This window comes from Macaca mulatta, chromosome 5, assembly GCF_049350105.2.
Source record: "Macaca mulatta isolate MMU2019108-1 chromosome 5, T2T-MMU8v2.0, whole genome shotgun sequence".
Lineage (NCBI taxonomy): Eukaryota > Metazoa > Chordata > Mammalia > Primates > Cercopithecidae > Macaca > Macaca mulatta.
In genome coordinates this window covers 26026078-26052955 of record NC_133410.1, presented here as the reverse complement: position 1 = coordinate 26052955, position 26878 = coordinate 26026078, and the positions used below count along the sequence as shown (strand labels likewise).

At 35.6% G+C, this 26878-nt stretch overlaps 1 protein-coding gene across 1 annotated transcript in view; it reads right to left on the bottom strand.

Moving 5' to 3' along the window:
- Window positions 1-26878, bottom strand: part of STIM2 (stromal interaction molecule 2) — a 166565-nt gene that overhangs the window by 3232 nt on the left and 136455 nt on the right. Inside the window, 7 exon segments of the mRNA NM_001435938.1 lie at window positions 4158-4431; window positions 16404-16642; window positions 16883-16983; window positions 17712-17879; window positions 22235-22412; window positions 22951-23128; window positions 25999-26114. Coding sequence (NP_001422867.1) covers window positions 4158-4431; window positions 16404-16642; window positions 16883-16983; window positions 17712-17879; window positions 22235-22412; window positions 22951-23128; window positions 25999-26114 — 1254 coding nt within the window.

Sequence of the window (26878 nt, the reverse complement as noted above, 5' to 3'; positions counted from 1 at the left end):
AATCGGAGTTGACACTATTTTAAAAGATGAATTTTAGTCACTGCCTCTCCCTTTTCATTAACTTGATGAGCTATAGCTTTGTTAGGAAGGAAGGAATATACATGAAAGGAATTATACTAAAATATAAGTTCTACCAAATTTAAAAGGGGGCAGGGAATCGAGGTGCATCAGAGTATGGCAGTGGAGGAGGGGGCAAACATATGATGCTATTTAGAAAAAAAAAACAGACATTCACTGAATTCTCACAGCATTCTTACTCTTCAATGTTTTCCTCCTTTTCTCCACAGTGGAAATATAAATTTTGTAACCCCACAACCAACATATAGTAAATGCCATCACCCATTCCTTCAAATCTCTCTCAAATCCACCATTCCTTATTACGCCCCCTGCTCCCATTCTTCCTCTGAAACAGCCAGGAACTCACCTAAATGATTGCAACGGCTTCCTAACTGGTCTCCCTGCTTTCATTCTCGCTCTTCCCTCCCAGTTATTTCTCCACACAGCCATTGAAGTGATTATTTTTAAAACTCGAGCAAAATATATCATTCACTTACTTGAAACTTCCCAGTGTTTTCTCTCATACTCAGAGTAAGATCCAAAGCCCTAGTCAAAGCGGCCAGGCTTGTACATGTGGTCCCTGGCTATCTCCAACTGTACACTCCCTCGTGTTCCTGTAACATGCCAACCTCAAGACTCCTCAGGGCCCTGCACTTGCTGTTCCCTCTGCTTGGCGTTATCTACTCTCCATCTCCACATGGCTTACTTGTCCAGGGTATGCAGGTTACTCCTGCCTCCCCTAACCACCTTATCTGGAACAGCATTCTCTTTTGTTTTACCTGTCTTTGTTTGCAACCCCAAAACTTACCAAAACCTAAAATGATATTTTATATTAACTTGTCTATAGGCAGTATCCCCAGATAAAAGGAAATAAATAAGGACAAGGAGCCTTATTAACTTCTCTGCACTAGAAGAATGGCAAGCTCACGGTGGGTACCTCATAAATATGTGTTGGACAAATGAATGGAAGGGTGGGTGAATGAATCAATGAACAGAATGAGATATTAAAGAACAGGGATCACATCTCACTCACTTTTTTTTTTTTCTTTTTTGAGAGCTTTACTACTTAGTCTCATTCACTTTTGCATGTACGGAGCCCAGGGTGAATACTGTTCACTCCATGAAAGGAAATGATTAAGAAATGAAAGGGAGAGTCAAGGTAAAAAGTGGCAAAAGAAATACGGTGTGAGAAGGGAACAGAGCTGAAGACAGAACAGAAAGGCAAGAGAACACACGATTATAACCCAGCAGCTGGAACCAGGCTAGGGCCTTGTCTCACTTGTCTTGGCAGCTCATGCTATTGGCAAAGGCACCTCTGATAGCAAGGACTAAATTCGTATTTAGGAAATGAATAAACTGAATGATCTCTTACCTTAGATGGCCTATGAGTACTATCATTTTCATGTTATTGATGTACACATTTACTGGAGGTCTGGCACTCACTTTTGATGAATATTCTATGTTAATACCACATTTTAGATACAGACTAAGATTGCTCAGTCATTTCTATGTACTTCACTCACACATGTCTATGAAGATTGTCTTTACTACACTATAAGCTCTCAAAAGGTACAAAACCCCCTAAAGACCTAACTAATGGTTTCATATAATACACCTGCGTGTGCTGCATCATTCTCAAATGCTTTTACAATTCGATAATGGGTAGTGCTAACAGAAAGTAAGCAGCAGTTCAGGTATGAGGAAATGATCAGACTCAGAAATCAATCATTGGTAGAGGCATTTCTGCAAAGCTTTTTTTTGGAATGGCTGTCAATTAATTGAGCAGAATATATCATGTTCCCTGGAGCTGTTCAGCTTCCAAAGAGCAGAAGCTGATTTAGTTACAATTTTACGAATTTATTTTCTTTTCTGTTATGTGGCTTGGCTGCTTTGTGTGTGAAATTCTAAGCTAGGCTAAAAATATTTTAAAAACTAGCCTCTAAACTCTGAACAATGTGTGAAAAGAATACTGATTTAAGTCAGGAGACTTGGGTTCCTAAGCTGGTCCTACCATTAATCAGTTGTAAAAGCCTCAGCAAATCACTTGGTTTCTTGAGGTCTCAATTTTCCTATCTGTTAAAGTAGGAAAATTTGATTAATCACTAATGTTACCTTCTAGTTCTAACATTTGAATTCTGTAATGACAAGAATCCAAAGTGTTGCTGCTTCTGCATAACTAATCTGACTTGGATAATAAGATTTAATACAACTTCAAATTTTATTTTCTTGCAGAGTACATATTCTTTGAAATGTTGAACTTAACTATGTGTACCACTTATGCCATTTTTTCTATTTCTTTTTTCCCCAGAGTGACATGGAGTTGAATTCACACTATACTTGTATAAGAAAACTTGAAGTGAGGTTTAAATGAGCATATATGTGCATAAGGCATAGAACATTAAAAAATCAGTAAATATTTAACATTATTATTTTGTAAGAATTCTGGTGGTTCAATAGAGGAGAGACTGAAAATGAAAAGGAAGAAAAGTTTTCCAAATTCAAATTCTTCTCTTATTTATGAGAGCTAGCTATGAAATTTTGACATTGCTGTTGAAATGAGAACTGAACGCTTCATCAATGCAGAAAGTTTGATGAGACAGTGCAGCTCTCGAGTTTTCCTTCTGATTTCCAGAAACCACACAAGATCAGTTCTGTCAGTAAGTCATCTTGCTGGTGACTACGTTCATACTGCAAAGACAGATGAAAAGCTAGTCATAAAGTGTTAACCAAGTAAAGCTGCATCAGATTCTCCAACTGCAATGAGGGTACAAAACCTGCATTATCTCCTTAGGAATATGCTGCACTGATCACTTGCAAATCATAACATTTCTTTTACTACTAGATAGTTAGGAATGAAAAATTATTATTTGATGATAATGTCGCCTAGAGTCACACGATAAAGAGTGTAGACCACTCCCTTTCACTTGTCAAAGAAGAGGGTAAAGCCTTTGGGGCCACATAGCTACTAAGTGTCAATACCTGAAAATAACACTCAATACCATACTGCTTTTAAAGAGGAATGCAGTTCAAGAACAGAGATCCTCAAATTAACAGTTTCATGGAGCATTGATGTCATTAAGTTGGACTGAAATACACTGCTGCTACGCCCATTTTGTTATTAATTTACTTTTCTCCTTTAAGTTCCTGACATTTTCTTAAACCTTTGGCATATGATACTGCTTATGTGTTAGCAAGCACCAGCACATAACAGAATACATCATTAAGTGACAATAAATATTTTTAAGTCAGTCATATTTGATATTTCTTTGTGTTCAAGTATATTTAAGCTCATGCTTTTCTATTTTACACATAAAATTGTTCTCATGACAAATTTATGCTCTGAGATCTGAGTCAACTGTGTCCAGTGACCTCTAAGCAGTTACATCTCAAAATATCTACCTACATGTCTGTGGCAGGCAGAATTCTAAGGCGGCTCCCAAATTCCCAGCCTCTGGTGTACACCCACCTTCTTCAAGTTTTCCAATCAAACATAAATATAGATGCGGCTGTAAAGGGATTCTGAAGACAAAATTAAGGCTCCAAACTAGTTGATCTTAATATAGGGAGATTATTATCCAGGTGAGCCTCTGAAATTTTAGTCTAGAGATCAGAGAGACAGAAGTTGGAGACTCAAAGCAAAGGAGGAATCTACAGCAGGGAAATTCTCTGTTGCTGGCTTTGAAGATGGAGATCCTGTGGCAAGGAACAGTGGACAGCCTCCAGGAACTGAGAGCAGCCGCCATGCGGCTGACAGAAAGCACAGACACGGGGACCTCCGTCCTGGAGCCACAGGAAATGAAGTTCACCACAATCACATGAGCTTTGAGAACTGCAAGCTCCAGATGAGAATGCACCCTGGCCAACACCGTGATTTTACCCTTCTAAGGCCCTGAGCAAAACCCCCAGTCACACCAGGCTTGGAATTCTGAGGTACAGAACTAAGAGCTAAAACATGGGTGATGTCTGAGGCTGCAAAGTCTATGGTACCTTGATATGCAGCAACAGAAAACGGAAACAATGCACCACTCCTCCTGACCCCTCCTCACACCTTACCCCCAACCCAGCCCCAACATGCCCTGTAGATTATTCACTGCCAATACCATTGCTTTTCAGCAGAGAAGTAAATGGCCTCTTCCTCCTCTTCATTTCGATAAAGCGCAGGGCAACTTGACACTGAGAGGATATCTGGATCAGGGGAAGGCAGGGAGTGCGGCGTGAGCTGGGGGTGGTGAGGGTGCCGGGGCTGTGACGGGTGGGGGGCGTGTGGAGCAAGCTGAGCTCGCTGAGGCTGAGGCGAGGACGGCACGATGCTGCGGCGCGAGCGGCACAGGCTGCTGCTTCTGGCTAATGATCCTGGAGGTTTAGCCATGGTCCCTGAAAAACACCAAGAAAGAAAGATGCTCATGAAGTCCAGGGTCCCCTTTACAGTCACCACAAATACATACACACAAGAGAACTGATGTCACTAATATGTCACTATTTCATCTCCCTTTATTGAAAGTTACTGTACAGTTATTACCATTCTCTACCACCTACACTCAGAAAGTTAAGAATAGAAACAAACAAAAAAAACAGGTCTAAAAAACAAACAGAAGTGAACATAAACATGAGGCTTTAAGAGAAAATCTAAATGTACTAACCAAAAAGGCTTAAAAATTTACCTAAGACAACAAATCTTTAAATTTAAAAACCTGTATTGTATCACAAATTTTTAACACAAAGACAGGACAACAGAATAAAGTAAAGTGGACTTTTACCAATGGATATCTCTTGAAATATCACAAGTTCTTTGAACCTCAATCAGTTTTAAGTCAAGGAAATCACTTAACTACTGTATGCACAGTCTCACAGCTGGTGAGGCAGAGCTCAGACCAAAACTTGTTTCTTGAATACCCACTACTGTGGAACTAAACAGAAATCTTAGATCCAACTGTTTCCGCTACCAGTCTCAGTCGAGACTCATGCAGGTGGATAAACAAACTTCCCCTGCATCTTCAATGTCCTCACTAAATGGGCATTCCATTTCTTACTCTTAACTGAACGAACATAGTTCACCTAATAACAACCTTCTCAAGCTGAAGCTGTTCGCTCCTGCATGGTTCAGATGCTATAGCATCAGGACAAAAGGTGGGTGGCTTTGCTCCCTAGTACTGTCTGCATACCCTTACTTCTGCATCCTTTTATACAAATGCATTCGTGCTGAAGCGAACACTATTAAGGGACATGACTGCATCTTCCACCTTCATTTCACTAGTCACTTCCTGGACGGTCTCTGTCTTACCGGTCCTTACAACCCATCATCAACGCGGGCAACTTCACTTGTAAGATCTAGCCAACACCCTGACCAATCAAGGTTTCACCTCTTCTCCCCTGACCTTCACTTCTGCACCACCACACACTCTCATGCCTTGTCCCACCATCATTCAGAACTGTGCTATCTTTGAATATAAGTCAGACTGGGCATGGTGGTTCACACCTGTAATCTCAACACCTGTGAAGGCCAAGCAGGGAGAATCACTTGAAGCCAGGAGTTTGAAACCAGCCTGGGCAACATAGCGAGATCCTGTCTCTACCAAAACAAACAAACAAACAAACAAACAAACAACAACAAAAAGACATTAGACATTTAGATTCTGACCATGGTCCACCTTTCCATTTCATAGTGTGTTCCCTCCACTTATGTATCCTACTGTCAACCCATGCTCAAGGACCTTACTCTACTGGTTATTCTTTCTCTCGCCTTGTCATTGTCTGCCTTTCCCCCTCCCACAGCATTTAAAAGCAAATTCTGAAAAGACAAACGTAAAGAATGAGCAAATGACAATAACAGCAACAAAAAACCCCTCTACCCCAGACTGGTTTTCAGCTGACATATCTCTGTTCCTGTTTATGAAGAATTGTCTATGTTACTGTCTCTACTATTTCATCTTCACTCATTCACCAAAGAAACTGTACGGTGCTTACTTACACATTCACAATTTCACTGAAACCATTCTCAACCAGATCATGATCTACCTCAAGGTTGCTAAATTCAATTAGTACTTCAATCCTTCCTTGACATCTGATCAGCATCTAACAGTGATTATTACTGTGCCCTTTGCTTGTCTTCTCCGAGCATATTCTCATCTCCTCTTTCACCCATCCCTTGACTGCTGGTCTTCTTCAAAGTTCTACTCTAAGCCTTGTTCTATTCTCATTCCACTTAATCTTCTGGAGTAAGTTCATCTACTCTCGTGACTTCAATGATCATTTGTGGTCTACAAAAGCCCAAATCTGTAACTCCAGGTTTAATCTTTCTCCTGAACCCTTATATCCAACCGCCCAATGGACACATGAATGTGCCACACATGCCCAAACTGAATTCAACATTTTCCTTCCCAAACTCACTCCTCCTTCTGTGTTCCTTAGCTCAGTAAATAACATCACCACCTACTCAGTCATCAGAATTGTCAACACAGATATTCTTGACTCTTCTTCCTCCACCATAATCCACCTCTAGTTAACCACAGGGTTTTTACCTCTCTAATATCTTTCAAATCTGTCTGCTCTCCTACACCCTCACTGCTGATGGATTATATTGGACTACTGTACCCATATTGTATTATAAAATCCTGATTTCCCCCCTCCAATTTATTCTCCAAACTGCACCTGCAAGTTCACTCTAAAATGGAAAAGGAAAATGAAAGTGTATTGCTTAAAACTCTTAAAGTGAAACCCCTTACCACGGACCAGACTGCCCTCCTTACCCAGCCTCTGTTTTAGAGCTCGTGTCCCTCTGTTCTGTTACAGGAATATTAGAAGCAGTATATCTCTCCCAGCTCCTCAGAAGTATCACATTCTCTCTCACCTCCACGCCTCCTTTCCCCAACTCTCCCTTGACCTACAATTTCAGGTCTTGCTTAAGTGGCATTTCCTCCAGGAAGGTTCCCAATCCCTCCAAGTTTGAGGTCAGTGTTTTCCCTTGTGTCTGCTCAGCAATACCAAAGTATATTTCCCTATTGCATAATTTATCTCAATGCACCGCTCCACTAGACTCTAAGTTCCATAAAAGCAATCACTGTGTATCATGTTCAACTTTGCATCACAACACCAGTCTATCATAGTGCTGGGTAAAAAGTAGATGCTCAGTAAGTATCTGCTCAGTAAATCAACGAATGATACAAACAGAAAAAGCCATGGAAATAACGTGATGAATTGAAACAAAGAAAAATAAAGTAAAAGTAAAATAAAGTATAATTAAAAGGCTTTTTCCAAACACAAATAAATATAATATGGAAATATTTGTAATTTAGCTGGCAAACAGAATTTTCTCTCACTTATTTAAAGGATTCATAGATTAGAGAACTATAGGGCTCCTGTAAATCTTTAGTCGGATGTTTTCTCTCTGCCAAAGAAGAAAATACATCTTGTAAATACTAAAAAAAAAGTGTCCAATGTCACATAGATAATTAAATTCTACAATTCTCGACATATACTGCAGTCATCTGAGTAATCACTCATTACTTGGAATATACAGTAAAACCAGCAAGATTCAGTCATAACTAAGTATGGTGGGAGAGGAATCAGGTCTGCAAGGAATCAGGATTCGCTGCTTGGAAAAATGAATACTATCCACAGAGAGAGAGATATATATATACACACACACACACACACATATATACACACACACACATATATATATATTGCATAAGGAAGTTTTAAAAAGGAAATCGTTTATGTAAGAAAAATTCTAAGTAATGCAATAAAGAATATAAGAATCAGTAAATTTGTCACATCTGTAAGTTGTTTACAACTTGACAATCTTTTCCAAAAATATCTTCTTACATATTTTGCCATCTCTTTTGCCTTAAAAAATCTGTCCGTTAAGAGTTATGTACACTTAAGAGTTGAGGGTTGTCCTTCTTCCTTGTTGCTGCTTGAAGAAGTCTATGTAGGGCTGAAAACATTTGCAACATCACAAACTTTATGGAAGATTAAAAAGCAGTGCACTTTGGCCTTGTAACAAGTTATCTTTTACATAAAGCAAATATGAATCTCTTATAATACTTCCAGGCCATTAATCATTCCTAATGCAGATAAACATTCATTCATGTCTGTGATTTATCACAGTAGGTAAATGACACATTAAAGGTCACTGTATAGGAATCTATTTCTGGGATAACTTTTCATTCTAATATTGATAATTACCTATAGAAGCAGAGCAGTTTAATATGACCCTGTATTTATAAACTATATTTTGTGATGTTTCTTAGTTGAAGAGGACAAAATTTTGTTTTCAATAAGGCATTCCCCTACTAACAAGAACCAAAAATAAGCAATGTATATACTTCTGGTTCTAACAACATAGCAGTCAAAGGTAACCTGACAATTATCTCCCAATACCCAACAACACAGTTCAAATACCCTCAAACATTCTTATATAATGGATAAAATATAACAATTGCTTTAAACACATAGCTGAGTTTGTAAGGAGAACAGAAAACTCTCAGAGGCCAAAACAAAAACTAAAAGTAAATGCTAATATGATGCAACTGTTATGGGAGGTTATCAGTCTCATTAATCTATGGGTTTGGGGTTTAATTTGGGGACATAAGATTAGGCTTTGGGCCTATGTTAGGTATTGGAATAATGAGTCAGTGTTCTGGATAAAGGCCTGGACCTAGAAGGGGTACACTCCTCTGTGAAAGGGTAAAATTCTAACTAATGAGCAAGCAAATTTCTTTTATTTCAAGATCTCTAAATACAGGGATTTTAAAAGGGCTTCTGTGAAAAACTCAATACTCTGGGCCTATATCTCATATGAGATTGGAGTGCAAGTTCATACTACCAAAAGGGTCTATGAAACTGTATTCCAAAGAGTTAACATAAAAAACTGGTCCCAACTTGGTGATATCCAAGTTGAAACTACTGCAGGAGCAAAGAAAGGCATTTGAGGGGCACTTTACTACTTACACAGTTTTCTCCAGGGTGGAATAATGGCAACTCCTTAAAAATAGCTATGTAAGAAATTATAAAACAGGAGAGAGAAAGCAATCTGCTATGCAAACACAGGAAACTGCTGTAACAATTGACCAAGAATACCAAATATGAGGATGATCAAATGAAAACTAAAAACTAGGGATTCTTTTTACATCATGAAACTATATAACAATAAATAGAAAATATGAGAAAAGAAAGCATTAAAACATAGATTTGATGAAAAATCAAAGAGAACTAATAGAAATGAAAAACAATAATTAGAGTTAAACATTCAGAGGATGAGCTAAAACAAAACTAGAACTGAAGAAATAATCAGTAAGCTAGAAGGCAGATCTGAGGAGATGTCTCTAAAGGCAGTGTAGATAGATAAAAAGACTATAAAAAGAAAAGTTAAGAAATGTGGACGACAAGATGCAATATATAACTAATAAACTAATACTAGTCCTAATATTTCTACATAACTAATATTCCAGAAGGCATGAATAGAAGAAAAAATAATATTCAAAGAGATAATGGCTAATGGTTTTTTTCCCAGAACTGATAAAAGACACATCCTTCAGATTCAAGAAACACATCAAATATTAGCAAAAAAACCGGTTAAAATCCACACCCAATCATATTACAGGGAAACCACATGACAACAAAGACAATGAGAACATTTTTCAAGCAATCGGAGAAATGGCAGCTTATCTACTAAAAAGAACCTGAACCAAGCTGACTGACTACAAACTTCATAACAGCAACAATGACAACCTCAAAATAACTGAGAAATAATTATTGAAAACTAATTGTTAATCTGGAATTTTATATCCAGACACATTATTACTCTCAAGTGAGACTGAAAATAAAGATATTTTCAGGCAAAGACTAAGAGAATTTATCATTCCCAATTGCTCACTGAAGTAGCTTTTTTTTTACTGAAGAACATATTTTTAAGAAAGAAAAAAAGAAATGAATAACAAGCAAAATGCAATGATAAACAGAGAAATAAACACATAAGTATATGTAAATTATGACTGAAAGAAACAACAAAAACAGTGACTGTTTTGAGAGACTTTCAAAACAAAACAAAATACTAGACAACGTTAACACATGATTTAAGATGGGAGAGCAGTGGCTAAAATTAAAGCCTCTGAAGATGCTGAATTGTCCAAGAGAATGAGAGAAGATAAGAAGAGGTGTGTAAAACAGAAACCACAAAACAAGATTGCAGAGATAAATTCAAACAGATCAGCAAGGAGAGTAAATAATATTTGCATTAAATTTGCCTTAGCCAGCAACATATTCTCAAATAGGATACAAAATAAAACCAGTTACTGCTATTTCTTGTAGAGATATATCTAGTGTCTAATAATGGAAAAATTTAGAAGAAAGTGAAAAAGATACGTTAGGCAAATATTAATCAAAAGAAAGCTATTATAGGTATTTCAATATCAGGTAGTATAAACTTAAAGGCAAAAAGTATTAGCCATAAAGCAGTGTCCACGTAACTATAAAAGGAACAGTTAATCTGTAAAGAAGATATTATACCTGAACTTGTATTCACCAAATAACTTAGTACAAACTATATAAAACAGAAATGGGCAGAATTGTAAGGAGAAACTGACCACCATGGGAGCAACCGATAGAAGAACAGACAAAACTGTGTAAGTATACAGAAGATTTTTATCATAACACCTGATTTAACAGACTGTATAGTACCCTGTAACTAACAATTAAAGAAAACTAATTTCCCGATATAGAAAGAACCATTAAAATATATGACCAATAAATACTAAGTCACAAAGCAAGTATCAGGAAATACAAAAAAAAGTCATACTGACCTTTTCTCTAACCACACACAAGTAGAAATCAATAGGCAGAGATGTTTTTAAAAACCAACAGACAACAAAAAAACAAAACATACATGCATATCTGGAAATTAAAACATATGCTTCTAGGTAATTCATATTTCAAGGAAGTGACAAATTAGTAATTAAAAACCTTTTAATATTTGATGATCATAATCAAATTAATATGTCAAAACTTGTGGAGGTGGCTAAGGTGGTTCTTAGAGAGAAAATTCATAGCCTTAAGATAATATGAGAGAAAACAAAGACTCAAGATTCCTGTGGGAGGTGTATAAATATTAAAACAAACAAGTAAAAAAGTAAACTCCAAGAAAGTAAATAAAAGAGCAGAAATAAACAGATAATATTAACAAAACAAACAGGCTTTTGACAAAAGTGAAATAAAACAGACAACTGCCAGCCTGACAAAGGAGACGAAAGAAGATATAGATAATTATTAGGAACAAAAAAATTTTAAAATGTAACTGAGATTTTTAAAATCATATAAAATAGTATAAACAACTAAAAGCCAATAAATTTTAAAATTCAGATAAAACAAAATATTCTAGAAACATGTAACTTCACAAATCTACACTTTTAATCATTAATTAAATTAATACTACAGTTTAAAAATCTGTTCCTTGCCAAAACATATACATCAAGGTCAATTCATAGGCAATGTATTTAAAATCCTCAAAGAACAAATAATCCATACCTTATACTATTTCAAAGTATAGAATAAAAATCATACAATTTACTGACTGATTATTGTAGCCCAGGGGCTGGTTCCAAGTGTCTTACAGGTACTACTTAATTTAAATTTTAACATATCTCCACAAGGTAGGCTACATTTTACAGAAAAGGAAGCTGAAACTCAGGAAAGTGCCTCCCACTCAGTGCCCGGAGTAAAAGGTAATACAATGACTACAAGGTGAAGTAAAGAATCAAACCCAAGCAGTCTTGTTCCAGAATTCCACATCTTAACCCTACTTTATATTGCTGCCTCTCTCTAAAAGCAGAAAAGAATGGAATGAAAGAACAAGGAGTATAGTATTCCTCCTTATGCTTGGCAGATGCATTCTAAGACCACAGTGGATGCCTGAAACCATGGATAGTCCCAAACTCTCTACACACTATGCTTTTACTATGCATACATACCTATAATAGAGTTTAGTTTATAAATTAAGCACAGCAAGAGATTAACAATAACTGATAATAAAAAAGAACAATTATAATAACATACTGTAATAAAAGTTAAGTAAATGTGGTTTCCAAACACCCCCACCTCGAAATATCTTATTGTATTCTACTCACCATTTTCAAACCACAGCTGACCACAAGTAACTAGAAACCATGAAAAGCAAAACCACATATATGGGCAGAGGGGGACTACTCTTTGATTTATTTTATGATGTTAATATAATCTTGATACCAAAATCCAAGACAGTGTCAGGAAGAAAAATTACTGGCTAATCCAATGTGTGATTACAGATGCAAAAGTCCTAAATAACAAACCAAATCCAACTCATTCTAAAAATAGCACATTGTGACAAACATAGTTTCACTGACATTTAAAGGATTTACTTAAACAGATAAAAACTCAGCAGAATAAAAAATGAATGATCACCTAAAATTATGCAGAAAAATAATTTGGTAAAATTTAATATCCACTGATTAACAAAAAAAAAACATTCTTAGCAAAACAGAAATAGAAATGACTTTCCTTAACTTACAAGTAATCTACCAAAAACAAACAAAAAAAAATACTTCCTGGTGAAATTCTGGCAGCATTCCCTTCAAAGTCAGAAACGGCAATCCCTATTACCAGCAGTCACCACTTTCATTCAATGTTTTACTGGCGGTCTTAGCTTGGGCAATAAAGAGGAAAAACTTACTAGTATTAACATGAAAAAGCCAAGACTACCATAAAATACTTAAATATATGTTTCTGTATTTAGTATTCTGTATTCAGCATACTAAATCCAATGGCATTTCCTCATCAGCAACAAGCAATCTGAAGTACAGTTTTATAAGAAAGGTAATGTATATAACTACCAAAAATTTATTAAGGTACCTAGAAATTAATCTTTTTTTTAACAAAAAGCAAGACCTGCACAGAGAAAAAAAATTATCAATTTTATTTAAAGATATAAAAGATCTCGATAAATGGAATTTATTAATAATTCACTGCATACAAATTCACAAATTCAAAAAAAAATTTTTTAAACCCAATGGAGCCTTTCATGGAATTTCATAAGCTGATCTTAAAATTCAGAAGATTAGTTAAGAGTAGAAATTCTGAATTTGAATAATAAAGGAAGACTTGGTCTTATCAAATATTAATACTTTTCACAAAACCCTAGAAACTAAAGCAGAACGAGGCCAGTGAAACAAAATGGGAGAGCTGGGAGCACTTATGTATCTACGGAGGGAAGTGGTATTATAAGTCAGCAAGGATAGAACAGGAATGAAGCTGAGACAACTGTTTACCCATACCTCAAGAGATATATTTAGATTCCAACTTCACACTATGAACAAAAATAACTTCTAGGTGGATTACAGGACTAATGGATTAAAGAAAAACTTAAAAACTCTAAGGAGTGCAAACAACAATCTATCATCTTCTGAAAAAGACATAAAAAGCACAAATTAGATTCACAATTTGCCATTAAAAAAGCCAAAGTCTGGAAGATATTTGCAACCCTCAAATAACCAGGAAAAAAAAAAAAAAAAAAAAAACACTTCCACATCAGTACGGAATCTTGCAGGGACTCCACAGCAAGAACAAGCAACTCAGAGAGGAAGAAATCTGAACAACAAATGCCAATAAAGGAAATGGCACTCAACCTCAACAGTCATCAAGGAAATAAAAAGTTTAGTAATTGTGAGGTATCATTTCATACTCATTCGAGTTGCAAAACAAGAAAATCGGATTATTCCAAGCACTGATGAGGATACAGGCACACAGGCACTCTTATAAAACAGTGTAAACCATTTTGAAAGCAACTTGGCAATGACTAGTAAAAGGTGCCTTCCCAATGACCCAGGAGTCCATTTCTAGGTGTCCACACAGAGAAACTCTCAAAGTTATGCACAAGGAAATACAGGTAAAGATGCTTGTTGCACATTGTTTGCAAGGGTCAAGAAAGTAGAAAGAACCTATGTCAGTAGAAAAACGGACAAACTATGGATTTTTAAATACAAAAATTAAATATATAAGTTATGGTTAACTCATTAAGCAGTGACTTTAATTCATCTATACATAAACATGAAACATGTTTGAAATGTTAACTTTTGAGCAAAAAAAGTTGTAAAATAACACCTAGTTTGATAACATTTATATACATTTCTAAACACGCAACAATTGTATATAATGTTATGGATATATATGTATGTAATGAAAGTACAACAGGCTTTAGCATAAGTCACAACTTCAAAACAGTGGGGAAAGGGAGGCAATGTGGTATTTGTAATAGTTTATTTCAGAGAAAAAGATAAAGAAAAATGTTGAAATCTGTTTATCTTTTTGGTAGGTGGGTATATTATTTTCAGTCATTTTAAGTGTGTGTGGACGACTTTATAAGAAAGTTTAAATAAATTGTTATCACATTCTCACCAAGGAAAGCACTTAGCAGATATTTAAAAAGTAATAGGAAAAGATATTTTAAAAAGTAATAGGAAAACAACAATCACCCATTCCCCTATCTACACAGAGTTAACCATTGATATTTCCATATAATTAAACATAGACAATATTATTCTATATATATTGTTACAATCTTTTACTGTGTTCTTAACACACTACAGGCATGTTTCCTTGTCATCATTTCAAACTTGTAAAATTTACACAAATCCATGGTAAAAAAAAAAAAAAAATTAACTGCTCAGGAGGGTATAGAAATGAAGAGCCTTCGTCCTTTCCTAGACTTCCTTTGCCGAGAGTTTTCCATTTATCAGGTCCAGAAATTAGGCTTTTCTAACTTAGCAGAGTGGAGTACCTCTGTGGTGCCACTGGGTGGAGGCAGAGCTCTCAAATTGTAATCTTTGGCATGAGTTATTTTTCAGAGATAATAAATTTGATCACGCATTTCTTTTTGAGACTGGGTCTCGCTCTGTCGCACAGGATGGAGTGCAGTGGCACAATCTTGGTTCACTGCAGCCTCTGCCTCCTGGGTTCAAGCGATTCTCCTGTGTCAGCCTCCTGACTAGCTGAGATTACAGGCACACGCCACCACGCCCAGCTAATTTTTGTATTTTTAGTAGAGACAGGGTTTTACCATGCTGGCCAAGCTGGTCTTGAACTCTTGACCCAGTGATCCGCACTCCTCAGCCTCCAAAAGTGCTGGGATTACAGGCATGAGCCACTGTGCACGACCTGATCACAGCATTTCTAAAACATTAAATTTATAACCAACTCTCGTACTTTTTTCTTATTTAAAAGTTTAAATTTGCCTATATGACACAATCACTTACAACTAGAATAATTATTCACATTTAGTACAATTGTTCCTTTTAACAGACATATGGATATCCAATACCTCTGCCCCCACCCCAAAAAGTGTTTTTAAAAAGCAAAGAAAAAAACTAGTCAATCTAGAGAATGCACCTTCAGGCACAATTCAGATATTAAACATGGATTTTAAGGAGGAAATTCAACTTTTAAAAGCTACAGTTTTCAAACAAAAGCATATACTTATGAATCAGTGTTGCATCTGGCAAGCTTAAGGGCATATAATTCAAATAAACAAATACAAACTGACAATATTCAAACTGCAGAGCTGGCCCAGATCTAGACATAACTTTGCAACCATCACGACCTTGCAGTATGGAGCAAGCGAAATGAATGCAGTCACACACTTCTAGTTTTGCTGTATTTACAATCTGTCCACTCTTCTTGTCTCCTTTAAGAGTTGAGTGCCTCCTCACTCTCCTTGCATTAACTGTCTGCCATCAAACCAGAGAAGTAAAACCAGCAAAATAATACAAGTACATACCTAGAGTGAGTTAGTGGCAGAGCTAGGATTCAAATCCCTGTTTCCAAGATCTTCCCCTAATTTTTATTTCTACTATACATTAAGCGGCCATTTGAAAGGATATTTTCCCCAAAAGCTCAGCACTTCATTCCCATACTGATTTGGCATTTATCATGTGCTATCTTTACCGTCAATTATGTTTTTATGTGACTCCTCATTTCGATTTAATTACAAGCATTGTTTTAAAAAAAAAAAAGTCTTATATCCAACACTTAATATAATGTTATATGAAACAGTTGCTCAAATAAACATTTAATAATCAAATTTATAAAGCACTCAAAGTGTGTATAAATATATAATATAAATATACAAAAAGTATTTATATATGCGTTTCACATGGTTTTCTCAAATAGTAAATATTTAAATTACTAACAAAAAGAAAGAGAAAATGAAGGATAACCCAAATTTTTTCTCATAGATTTCAAAGTACGTGATTCCTAAAAGGACACAGGGGAAAATTACTATAAAACCTATATCAACACTTTTTGTTGAACTCACCACTTACCAGGAAATTGTGACACTATTGGGGGTGTGTCTTCATCTAAGTCATCAACTCCTCCAGCAATTGGATAGGGTGGAATGGAGACTCTGGGCATCACCACCCAGCTGTGATCAGAATAAAGGGAAGAGGTCAGGCTGGGGAGTCCTGAGTTATGGGCTATCTGAAAGCCACAGATCTTCTCAATTTGTTGCCAGCGAAAAAGTCGTTCTCGTAAACAAGTTGTCAACTCAGAGAGAGCTTTCCTGGAAAAGCCAATAAAGAAATTACTTACTGCATCAAAAGATCTTTTAATATGGCACTGAAAGAAGGCAATACATGAACAGACCGTGGCAATTAACTAATTTCAAGAAGAAATAACTCACTTTTAAAACTAATGTAATTTATGTAATTATATAATTAAATGATAAATGTAAATTGTTTATAAATTATTCATTTCAACACAATAACAATAAAGCAAATAAAAACTAAAATAACATTCTTACTTTGCTTCCAGAATTTTGTGGTCTACCTCATCTAGGGAGGAGCTGTGTGCAACGTGCAGAGTCCCAAAGACTGTGCTTCTCTTCTTTTTAATTTTTTCTGCCTAGAAACCGAAAAGGAATAAAATAAGGCTAGGTTTGAAAAAAATACAAACATTTATATATATATAAAATAATAAAGTTTATTTTGGTTTTTAATATATTAACAATCATAAAACCAGTAGAGAATTACTAGCCAAGATATCCCTGCATTCCAAAAAAGAAAACAGATGAGGGAGAAAATGTGCTTTCCTAAGCCAATCGATGTAATTCAAAACTTGATTCTGGAGAATTTTTCTCTGATTTCTATGGTTCAGGAAGACCCGAATCTTGTACTAAAAGTAACAGAAAAACATTAACTATATCCTACTATAATGGTGCTAGTGAGTGAACTAAGCTTTTAAATTCTTTTGCTAGAATTCAGATTAACACTTATTCTCATTCCACACAATGTAAGTGTCAAAATTAATTTCCAGTAACTACTAACCTGAATCAGATATGAAGCAGCAACCTAAAGGAAAAAAGCTCTGTATAAAATTTTTATGATAATGATAAAAAAAAAAAAAAAAAGAATGTTTAAATCACTAAGGTCACTTCGAAAAGTATCCAAATGCAGTAATTTTAATTTAAAGCTTATGATTACTAGAGTCTATTTACACAATAAGTTCCAGTTTGAAAAAGGAATCTGCAATAAAAAAACTTTTATTCAGATCTGTGTATCCCAGTTGAGTAATCCCTCTAAGAATGCAGCCTAAGAAACATATTTAGTAAACTTTGAAATACAAGAGAGTACCTCATCTTTAGCAATAGCTAGCTGCATTTCAGCGTTTTGTCTTTTAATATTGTAGTATTGCACTTCAACTTCATGTGTTAACTGAAGCCATTTCTGCAGTGCATCTGGAACAGACCAGCTGCTTCTCAGTTCAAATTCTTTTTCGGCCTTTTTCAGAGCCATGCGAACCTAGAAGAAGGAAAGGAAAGACGCAGGAAAGGAGAGAGGGAAGAAGGAAGGATTAAAATATTTTTTAGTACCCAAACTAAAAGAAAAAGCTATTTTAATTACGCTCTTTGTAAACATCGTTTTAAACTGCAAAGTCTAAATACAATAGATTTCTAGCATTAAAATTAAGGCTGAGCTTCGAGTACATCTTAAATCCACGAGGCAAAGTCGTGAAGTCAAGGAGGGTAGAGAGGTCTTATTTATATCTTAAGTTGCAATATTTAGTTTTGTATGTTATGAAAACCAGACTGAGGGGGAAATAAGGCTATATACAAACTAAAACTGATCATATTTTTCCCATAATGCATATTTCATTTATGAAGTATTATATAAAGAAGTGTCCAAAATTGGGTGGATACACGTTCTACTCCTCCTCCGAATGTTTCCAAAAGACCCTACTGTAGCTCCTTCACTATATACTGATTTTTTAAAAATTGTATTTTTCTGTAGTTTTTCATGACATCTTCTTTATGGCTAGTTATTTCTTATTGTTGCCAAGTATATCTACCTATTATTGTCTGTGTTACCACTTCTGCTACATAATTCCCTCCTTTGAATATACCAGAAAGTAGCTAAGTGAACATCTGCAGAGCATGTACAGATTGTGAGGAAACAGATTCTGAGTGAGAATCCACTTGATTTTTTCATGAGAAACTATGCATAGTCTTCAGTATAAGGATGTCATAGTATTTCTTCCACCTGCCATTTAATGGAGCCAGAAAATAAACAGAAAAAAACAAAAATGCGTGGTGGTTAGTTGATAAGCGCTAAGAAAAAGTATCATAAGGAAAGCCTCACTAAGGAAAGACACAGAAGGAATAGATGATTCATTCTTGGAACGATTTACTTAAAAACTAGCAAGAGTTTTCAAACTAAAGATGTGTAAAGATACAGGATGTAATTTATGAAATTGTGCACACTCACTCACACTCAAGACCTTGAGGCAAAGCGACGAACGACTACAGAGCATCCTGCGTGTCGAGCACCACCCCACAGATTAATTTTCCCCAAAGCTAACTAAGGACACTGAAGAGCAAAGGAATGTTTGATCTGAACAAACCCAACTTATTTGAATAAACTTTATAGTGTGCCAGAATAAACCAGCAAGAGTACTATACACAAACTTCTGATAAAGAAAAGGAACAGCTGTCAGTTAGTGTGAAAACAAAGAATTGTGTAGAAAAATATCTTTTAAGATTCCAAAATTAAAAACAAAATTCACAATGCAACACTAGGTAACAATTCAAAAACACATTAAAGTAAGGGGAAGAGCATTAACTCACTGAAAACAAATCCCAGGCAACATATCTGCCTACATAACTAACTGCAATGGCTTGGGACAATACTGTGTTTAACAAGTCAGTTGGGTAAGCTGTGTGGCGTTCCTGCTAATCTCTCAGGAAGATAAAATTTAAGCTCACGTTCATGCAGACCTGCATAACACTACAAAATGTATGTACACAAGCCCTTTTTCTCAGAAGATTTTAAAGCTAAAATTTCTATACAATTTTCACTTCCATGGAATTATACAGAGAATCTCAACAAAATTCATTCAAGTTATGCTCTTTAATCATAGATTTTTCTTAATATTTCCATAAATGTATTTCCCCTAAAAAAGCTCAAACACATTTAACATAAAAACTACTTATATATATTTTTAGCATAAATTGAAGATGAACAATGTTTAGATTGATTGCCAAATAATGACTCAAACTTGTGGAAAGTCTGACCTTCTGATAGTAGCAACTATTTAACTGTTTTCTCTGCTATTACTCATAAATGTTTCATTTAATCTAAATCCCAACCCTTAGTTTAAATCACATTGTTGTTTATAGGGGAATGAACACAGAAAAAATTGAATAATAAACAGCTTTTGCAAACAATAAATAACTGTTTAAAATGTAACAATTATTTACATAATTTTTGTATCTTAGGAATAAAACAACAGTAAGTAAAAACATGATGTCACAAAAACAGCCTAAATATCTGAAAACTTGGTTTCTAGACCGAACTGTATTATTTATCATCTGTGTAACCTTAGTAAGTTCCTAAGGCTTATTGTCTCATGGAGAATAGGGGTATTTCACTTGCCCTGATTAAAGGCTTCCTGAGACTTTTTCTAAGAAACCAATTTGTGAAAACTATTTAAATCACACAAAATATAAAGTGGTACTTAGTCACCCAAAAGTCTCTGTTCTAGGAAAAATAACACTATATAAAAAACCTACCGGATTTTCCTGACTTCTAAATTTATGTTGATTATTCTCCAGACAAAATACAGTAATTCCCTGAACTATGTGGAATTGTGGGTTACGTCATATTATACATCATTTCTCAGTTAAACTTATTTCTACAAGCAAGGCTTTTAATAGCAGTATGAGAAGACACAGACTTTGGAATATGACACGCAAAATCTTGCCTTTACCAGTTAACAGCTGTGTAACCCAAGGCAAATAAGTTATCTAGCCTCTCTACACAGCTCATTTGTAAATGAAGATAATATCTATGTGCTGTGAGGATTAAAATTTATGAGCAAACCACTGGCAATGTTTGTGGCATACACTTCTGGTATAGAGTAAGCCCTCAGAAAATTGTGTTTCTTATTAATATAATCATGCCAGACAGTGTTCTTTTTAAAATACCAATTTCCTTCCTTTAAATCACCTTTTATTGACCCAGGATCTAATGAGATTACATTCATACCAATACATCATATTTTGGTAACTTCAGGGTCTATTGAGATGTGCACGGTCTCTCTCCCAAAGCTTTAAGTTAGAATGTCCATAATTCTTGGGCCCTTTTTTTATATTGTCTCTTCTCCCTCACTGTGAGACAATCACCTGTGAAGTACTACCATCAGTTTATATCTCTGTAGAAGAATTCCAAACTACTGTTTTCTGATTCGCCCTTTCTTATGTACAAAGTTTAGAAAGACAGAAATATACCAGAACAAACTGAGAGTTGGACGTCTTGGTGGAAAAAGGCAGGAGGGTAAAGGGCATAGTACCCAATTCTCGGATACAGTATGATTTCGACTAGGTCTTTTTTGCCAACTCCCTGATTCTTTGCTACATTCTGTGCTGCTATGATTTGTTAGGTGAATGGGACATGACTGTAAAATACATCTAAGAGTTCTTAGAGGGAAGAGCTCCAAAACACAGACATCTAGGGGTGTCAGAGAAGGAGTGGTTAACAGTTATAAAAAAGATGGCTGCGTTCAGTCAGACATATTCTCATAAAATGGCGATCTTGAAGGAAACAGTAATGCACAGTGCATATTTTCTCCTGAGTTGACCTTAAGTCATTCATCACTTAATTTGCATTTCTTTCTTAGCACTCTATTAAGAAGGCAGCAACAGTGCATAAAATGAAGTGGAGGCAGAATACCTAAGTTCTTGCCCCTGCTTTATAACTGAGTCACCTCTAATTTTGAGCAAGTTTTATAATCCTCATTTTGTTCTTCAGTTTCATTATCAGTAACAAAATCATCAAAGTCAGAAGGAGGAGATGGGACCACAGAAGTAGAGGCTGGAATGACATACTTTGAAGACAGAGGAAGGGGCCATGAGCTGAGAAACGTGGGTGGGCTTTACCAGTGGAGGAGGCAAGGAAGCACATCCTCCCCTACAGTCTGCAGAGGGAAAACAGTCCTGCAGGCTCGCCTCAGCTCACTCTGACCTCCAGAACTTTACGATGATAAATTTATGTTTATTTAAACCACTAAGTTTGTGGCTTTTTTTTTTTTTTTTAAACAGCAGGAACAGGAAACTAATGCATCTGCCTATAATTAAATTCTCCCAGCACCTCACCCTCTCCAAAGGACTCTGTGCAATGCCTAAATGCTTATATTCTATCTTAAGTAACTGAACAGGAGAAGCAGGTATTGGAAAGGAGCTTCAGAATTTTTAGCAGATTATGTTCTAAAACTATTTAACAGGATTCAAATGGATGTTTAATAGAGATCCTTTACCTTTGCAGAGAAGTTCAAACCTAGATATACTTTATCTTACCACATTACAGTCAGAAACTTAAACATATTACAGATGTTAAACACCTTAAATTTACTCAAGACAATGAACATGGCAAGAGATAAGATTTCATGAATGAGTGAACATGATGGCAACTTTATCTTTCAGTTACTGTGTTATTTTGCTATATGAACTTTGATCAATGCTAACAACATAAATGATTCTTTTATCAACTGAGGAACAGTAGACAATGGAACTAAATGTAGGAAACTGAAGAAAAACAGGACCTGCCTCCTCAGAGTGGCAATGTTAACATCTTCACAAGTGACTTTTTTTTAATGTAAATACCTGTTCCAATTCCTGTTCTGCATACTGACGTCTACTCAATTCACATTCAGCTCCCTCCCTTAGCTCTCTCAGCCGACAAGCCTCCTCCTTTGCGTAATTGATTTCATCCATCATTTTGCGCTCTAAATTTTGCTTTTCTACAGCAACATTTCTGTTTTCTTCCTGTGCCTTTTCAAGCCTTATAGAACAATAAAAATAAAAATTCCTCACAAAAATTTCCAAAGTTTTATTTTTTACAAAATAATAAATACTGTGTCAAGCAATTAAATACATATTTCAATCAGAAATCATAGCATTTTTCATTAGTCCTAAGTTTGGCTAATAAAAATATCAGGCAACTTACTATACAGCTATTTTGGTTATCCTGGGCTCAAAAGACAGGGAAAACAGGGAAATACTCTTCCGCAAAAAGCTTTTTAAAAATTCATAATTATTTAAATCAAGTTAAAAATAAAACTTAGCTACACATCTAATCCCACTATATTTGACTTACCTCCACTGTTCTTCTAGTCATTTATTCTCAAGTACACACATTTATAATAAATCTGTAATTATAAAAATATACTTTTCTAAAAAAATGTGAAATCAAATATGCATATATTCCTGATGTGTATAATAACCTAAATATAAGTGTTTAAGCACATGCCCATATTACTTTATTTACAAATTGTATTTGCCTACATACATAACATGAGTTATGATTTTTCTGAACTTACCTCTCTTGTAAGTCCATTAGACTTTGCTCTGCAGTTTGTAGGCTCTCTAAATCTTTCATCATTTTTGCAACATGTTCTTTTGATGTCTTATTCTGCGTATAAGCAAACCAGCACCCTCCAACACCAATTACTATAGAAACTGTGAGGATAAAATCTTTCATCCAGTTATGAGGTGGGCCTATTAAGAGAATTACAGACGATTAAATTAATATTTGAATAGGACAGGACCTCAATACAAAAAGACATTTTTTAAGTAGTTATCTAAAATAAAACCAAAAAGTGGAGATCTCTTTCCTATGCACAAGCTCTAGCCTTTTAAAAATTCTTTCTTCAAATAATGACTGTGCTTCTTATAACTCTTTGATATACTAGACTTATAGAAGGGTAGAGGTAAACTCATAAGGACACACCATGCCCCTGCTGGTGGTAGACGGAGTGGCCAAAGTCATGGGGACCCTTGAAAAAGCAATCGCACCTCCAATCATATGCTGCCAGAATGGTCCTCTGTGGGGTGAAGGGAGCCATCAAAAGTATCACCACCATCATCCCAACTCCCTTCCTTCAGTGAAGCCAGACAGCCGTCACATTTTTGACACACTTACAAACCTGATCACTCACCAAAATGTATTTTCCCCAAGGAGGTAGCCATATAACTAATTAGGTTAGGTTAATCAGTGGTTCTCGAGGCTGGTGGTAATTCCTCACCCACCCCTAGCAGACATTGGACAATTTTGGGTTGTCTCAACTTTGAGGAGTGGTTCCTGGCATCTAGTGGGCAGATGCCAGGAGCGCTGCCGAACATCCTACAGTGCACAAGACAACCTCCTCCCTGCGTCCCCCCTGCTGATAACAAAGACTCATCCAGGAACTATCCAGCCCAAAGAGTGACTAGTGCTAAGGCTGATAAAAGCCTGGGTTAAATAGTAATAACAATTACTCAATTTTAGGTGTCTATATGCCAGAGATACAGGGGTTACTGGCATGATGCTAACCCCCAGCAGTATGTCTAAAACAACAAGGGAGGAGCCAGGGCCTACGGCCTTCGGTGATACAAAACACAGAAATCACTATTCAAATTTCCTAATTCAGCCCAGTCAGTACACACTAATTTTCACGGGGCTCTCTGGAACAGAGACACAATGATAGCTAATATATTATCGTAATGCTGCAAAGAGATACAGCTCACAGTGAAAAACTGCCTAAATGGCCAGGCCTCCAGCAGAAACATATTTTGAAGTGTGGTGACATAAAGAATTCTACAGAAATCCCAAGTTCCTAGGCTGACAAGTCTGGGGTTTGGCTATGTTTGTGTAGTATGATATGTAACATGCTCTACATCGCAGACTCAGTTCTCCATATTGCCAGAGTGCACACCCTCACCCTTCCACCTGTAGTGGAAGAAATGTACTGCTGAAAGCTACAATCTCAAAAGCATTTTTTATTTCTGCCTCACACTGAGATGTTCAACTCAGGTTCTCCTTCAACTATGAGCTCTATTCTCTGACCATAAATAACAATAAATAGATAAATAAGGTCCCACACTCAATAATAAGCACTAGACTAGAAAAGATTTAAAAAAAAAAAAAACTCCTTTAAAATGTATCTCTGTTCATTTCACAATGTTGGTTTTTAAAATAAATCTAACATAAGTGTTCTCACTATGGGGCACATTCACTCAAATAATCATTCTAAGACAAACATTTAAAATCATTAACTTTTTAAATGGTTTGCTTAAGTATTTGTTTACAATCTTTTTTGCGACTAGTTTGATTTCTTTTCAAATGACTTGGTAATATAATTTTTGGGGCTTAGAAAGGTGTTAGTTCCAAGATTAATAAAATATGAATATTCCTGATCAAGTTGTAAATAGAAACAAATTCTATACTTTAATTCCTATTTTTACCAACCACTCACATGAGAAAAATTGGACAGAATCCCACAGAAGACAATCCCCCAATGGATTCAGTCTGGAAGTGAGGACAAGGAAAAGGTTGGAAAGGGCATCATCTCTATGGAACGCTCGGCATTTCAAGTAGTGTTCTGTTTCCTAGGGTTTGTAATTTCCACCAACAGTGCATTTCCACCAACTCTCATAAGGGGAGTTCCAGCTGTTTCACCAGCTGCTCTTTTAGTCCAAGCCAAAAAAGAACCACCAGTAAAGTCATGAAATCTATTCAACCAATTCTAGTTACCCTTTTTTAGAAGGGCCATTCCCAAGATGGTATCATAGAAACCTGAAAAATCTAACTCCAAGAATTCAGGGAGAATAAACATTAGTTTCCTACTTTATAACTTGTGGAAGCCATTTTTCTTGTATTAATTTTGTTATTCTTTTTTGACTTAAAAAATAATTCCTTTAAAAGGTGTACTTTTCACACACTTTCTCCCAAAGCTTTCTGAAAAATTTGAAATTAAATAAAACAAACATATTAAACTTCTCTTCTGGGGAAAAAAATATTCCTGTCAAAGTAAATAAATACAAGGTTTATTTTCTTTACAGATATTGCATAACACTTTCTCAAATGTTTCTCTTCAAAACAATCAAATAACATTGCCTACTTCCTGCTCCTGCCAGTATAGTTCGTTAATTTATAAAGCTTCAAGTGAGTCTTTGCTTTCCATCTATATCTAAAAACCCCTTTTCTTAGTACTTAGTGAAACTGTTAAGCTCTATTGCTTCATGCCATCAAGATGGTTAGATTGTGTTATTTTTTAAGAGATTCCTCAGTGAATATCCAATTACAGTAACGGCAACATTAAAACTGCTCCAAAGATCCAAAGTTTTAAACCTAAAAATTCTAAATTAACTGCTAGTTTTTTTATATACAACTTCTTACATTAGTAACCAGCTTTGAAAATTTCACACTCATGTTTCAGTGACAGAAAATCCCATCCTATAAATCTTTTAAGAAAGTATTATACTTCTTTCACAGCTAATAGATGATTCTTCTTAGAGGCCTACTATCTTATTTTTTTCTTTCCTTAAATAACACAGAGATGATCAGGATATTATTTTACATCATCCTCTGAGTGAGAGAGAATACTAACGTGTTAGAGGTCCAAACAAAACCACATCCAATGCCTTGAGCTGAAGTTTTTGTCTGTGACTCCGGTCACTGATTTTCAACTGGGAGATCATAAATGAAGGTTCGTGCACTGCTATCCTGTTTATTTGAAAAACATATATATATATTAAATGAAAATATTTCTAGTACATAAATTTAAATATTTGAGCAACACATTTAATACTTTACATATTACTGATGATGACTGTTGGAGCTCATCCCTGTGCGATTTAATAATTTGTTACACGTTTCAAAAACCTCTTCAGAGCAAGCTTAGCTACAGAAAGACTCCTGTATGTTAATCAGTTAGTAGCTACACTGAAAAAGTTTCTATTTTCTAAGGTTACTTTCTGTTATGACCTACTATGATTTAGAAATTTATAAAGTTGAAAAAAAAATTTTTTTTTTTTGAAACAGTTTCACTCTGTCACCTAGGATGGAGTGCAGTGGTTTGATCTTGGCTCTCTGCAACCTCTGCCTCCCGGGTTCAAGCGATTCTCCTGCCTCAGCCTCCCGAGGAGTTGGGACTACAGGCACCCGCCACCACGCCTGGGTAATTTTTTGTATTTTTAGTAGAGATGGGGTTTCACCATGTTGGCCAGAATGGTCTCGATCTCCTGACCTCGTGTTCCACCCGCCTCGGCCTCCCAAAGTACTGAGATTACAGGCGTGAGCCACCGCGCCCAGCCTAAAGTTGAAAATATTTTATAATCATTAATTACGTCTGTCATTTATTATCCTTTCACAAAGGATAATAAAACCGTAAATAATTTAACATCTACAGCACACTTTAAAAAACAGTTTTCAATTTAGAGCATATTGATTCTTTTTTAAAGTATCAAAAAATCTGTATCTTTAACATT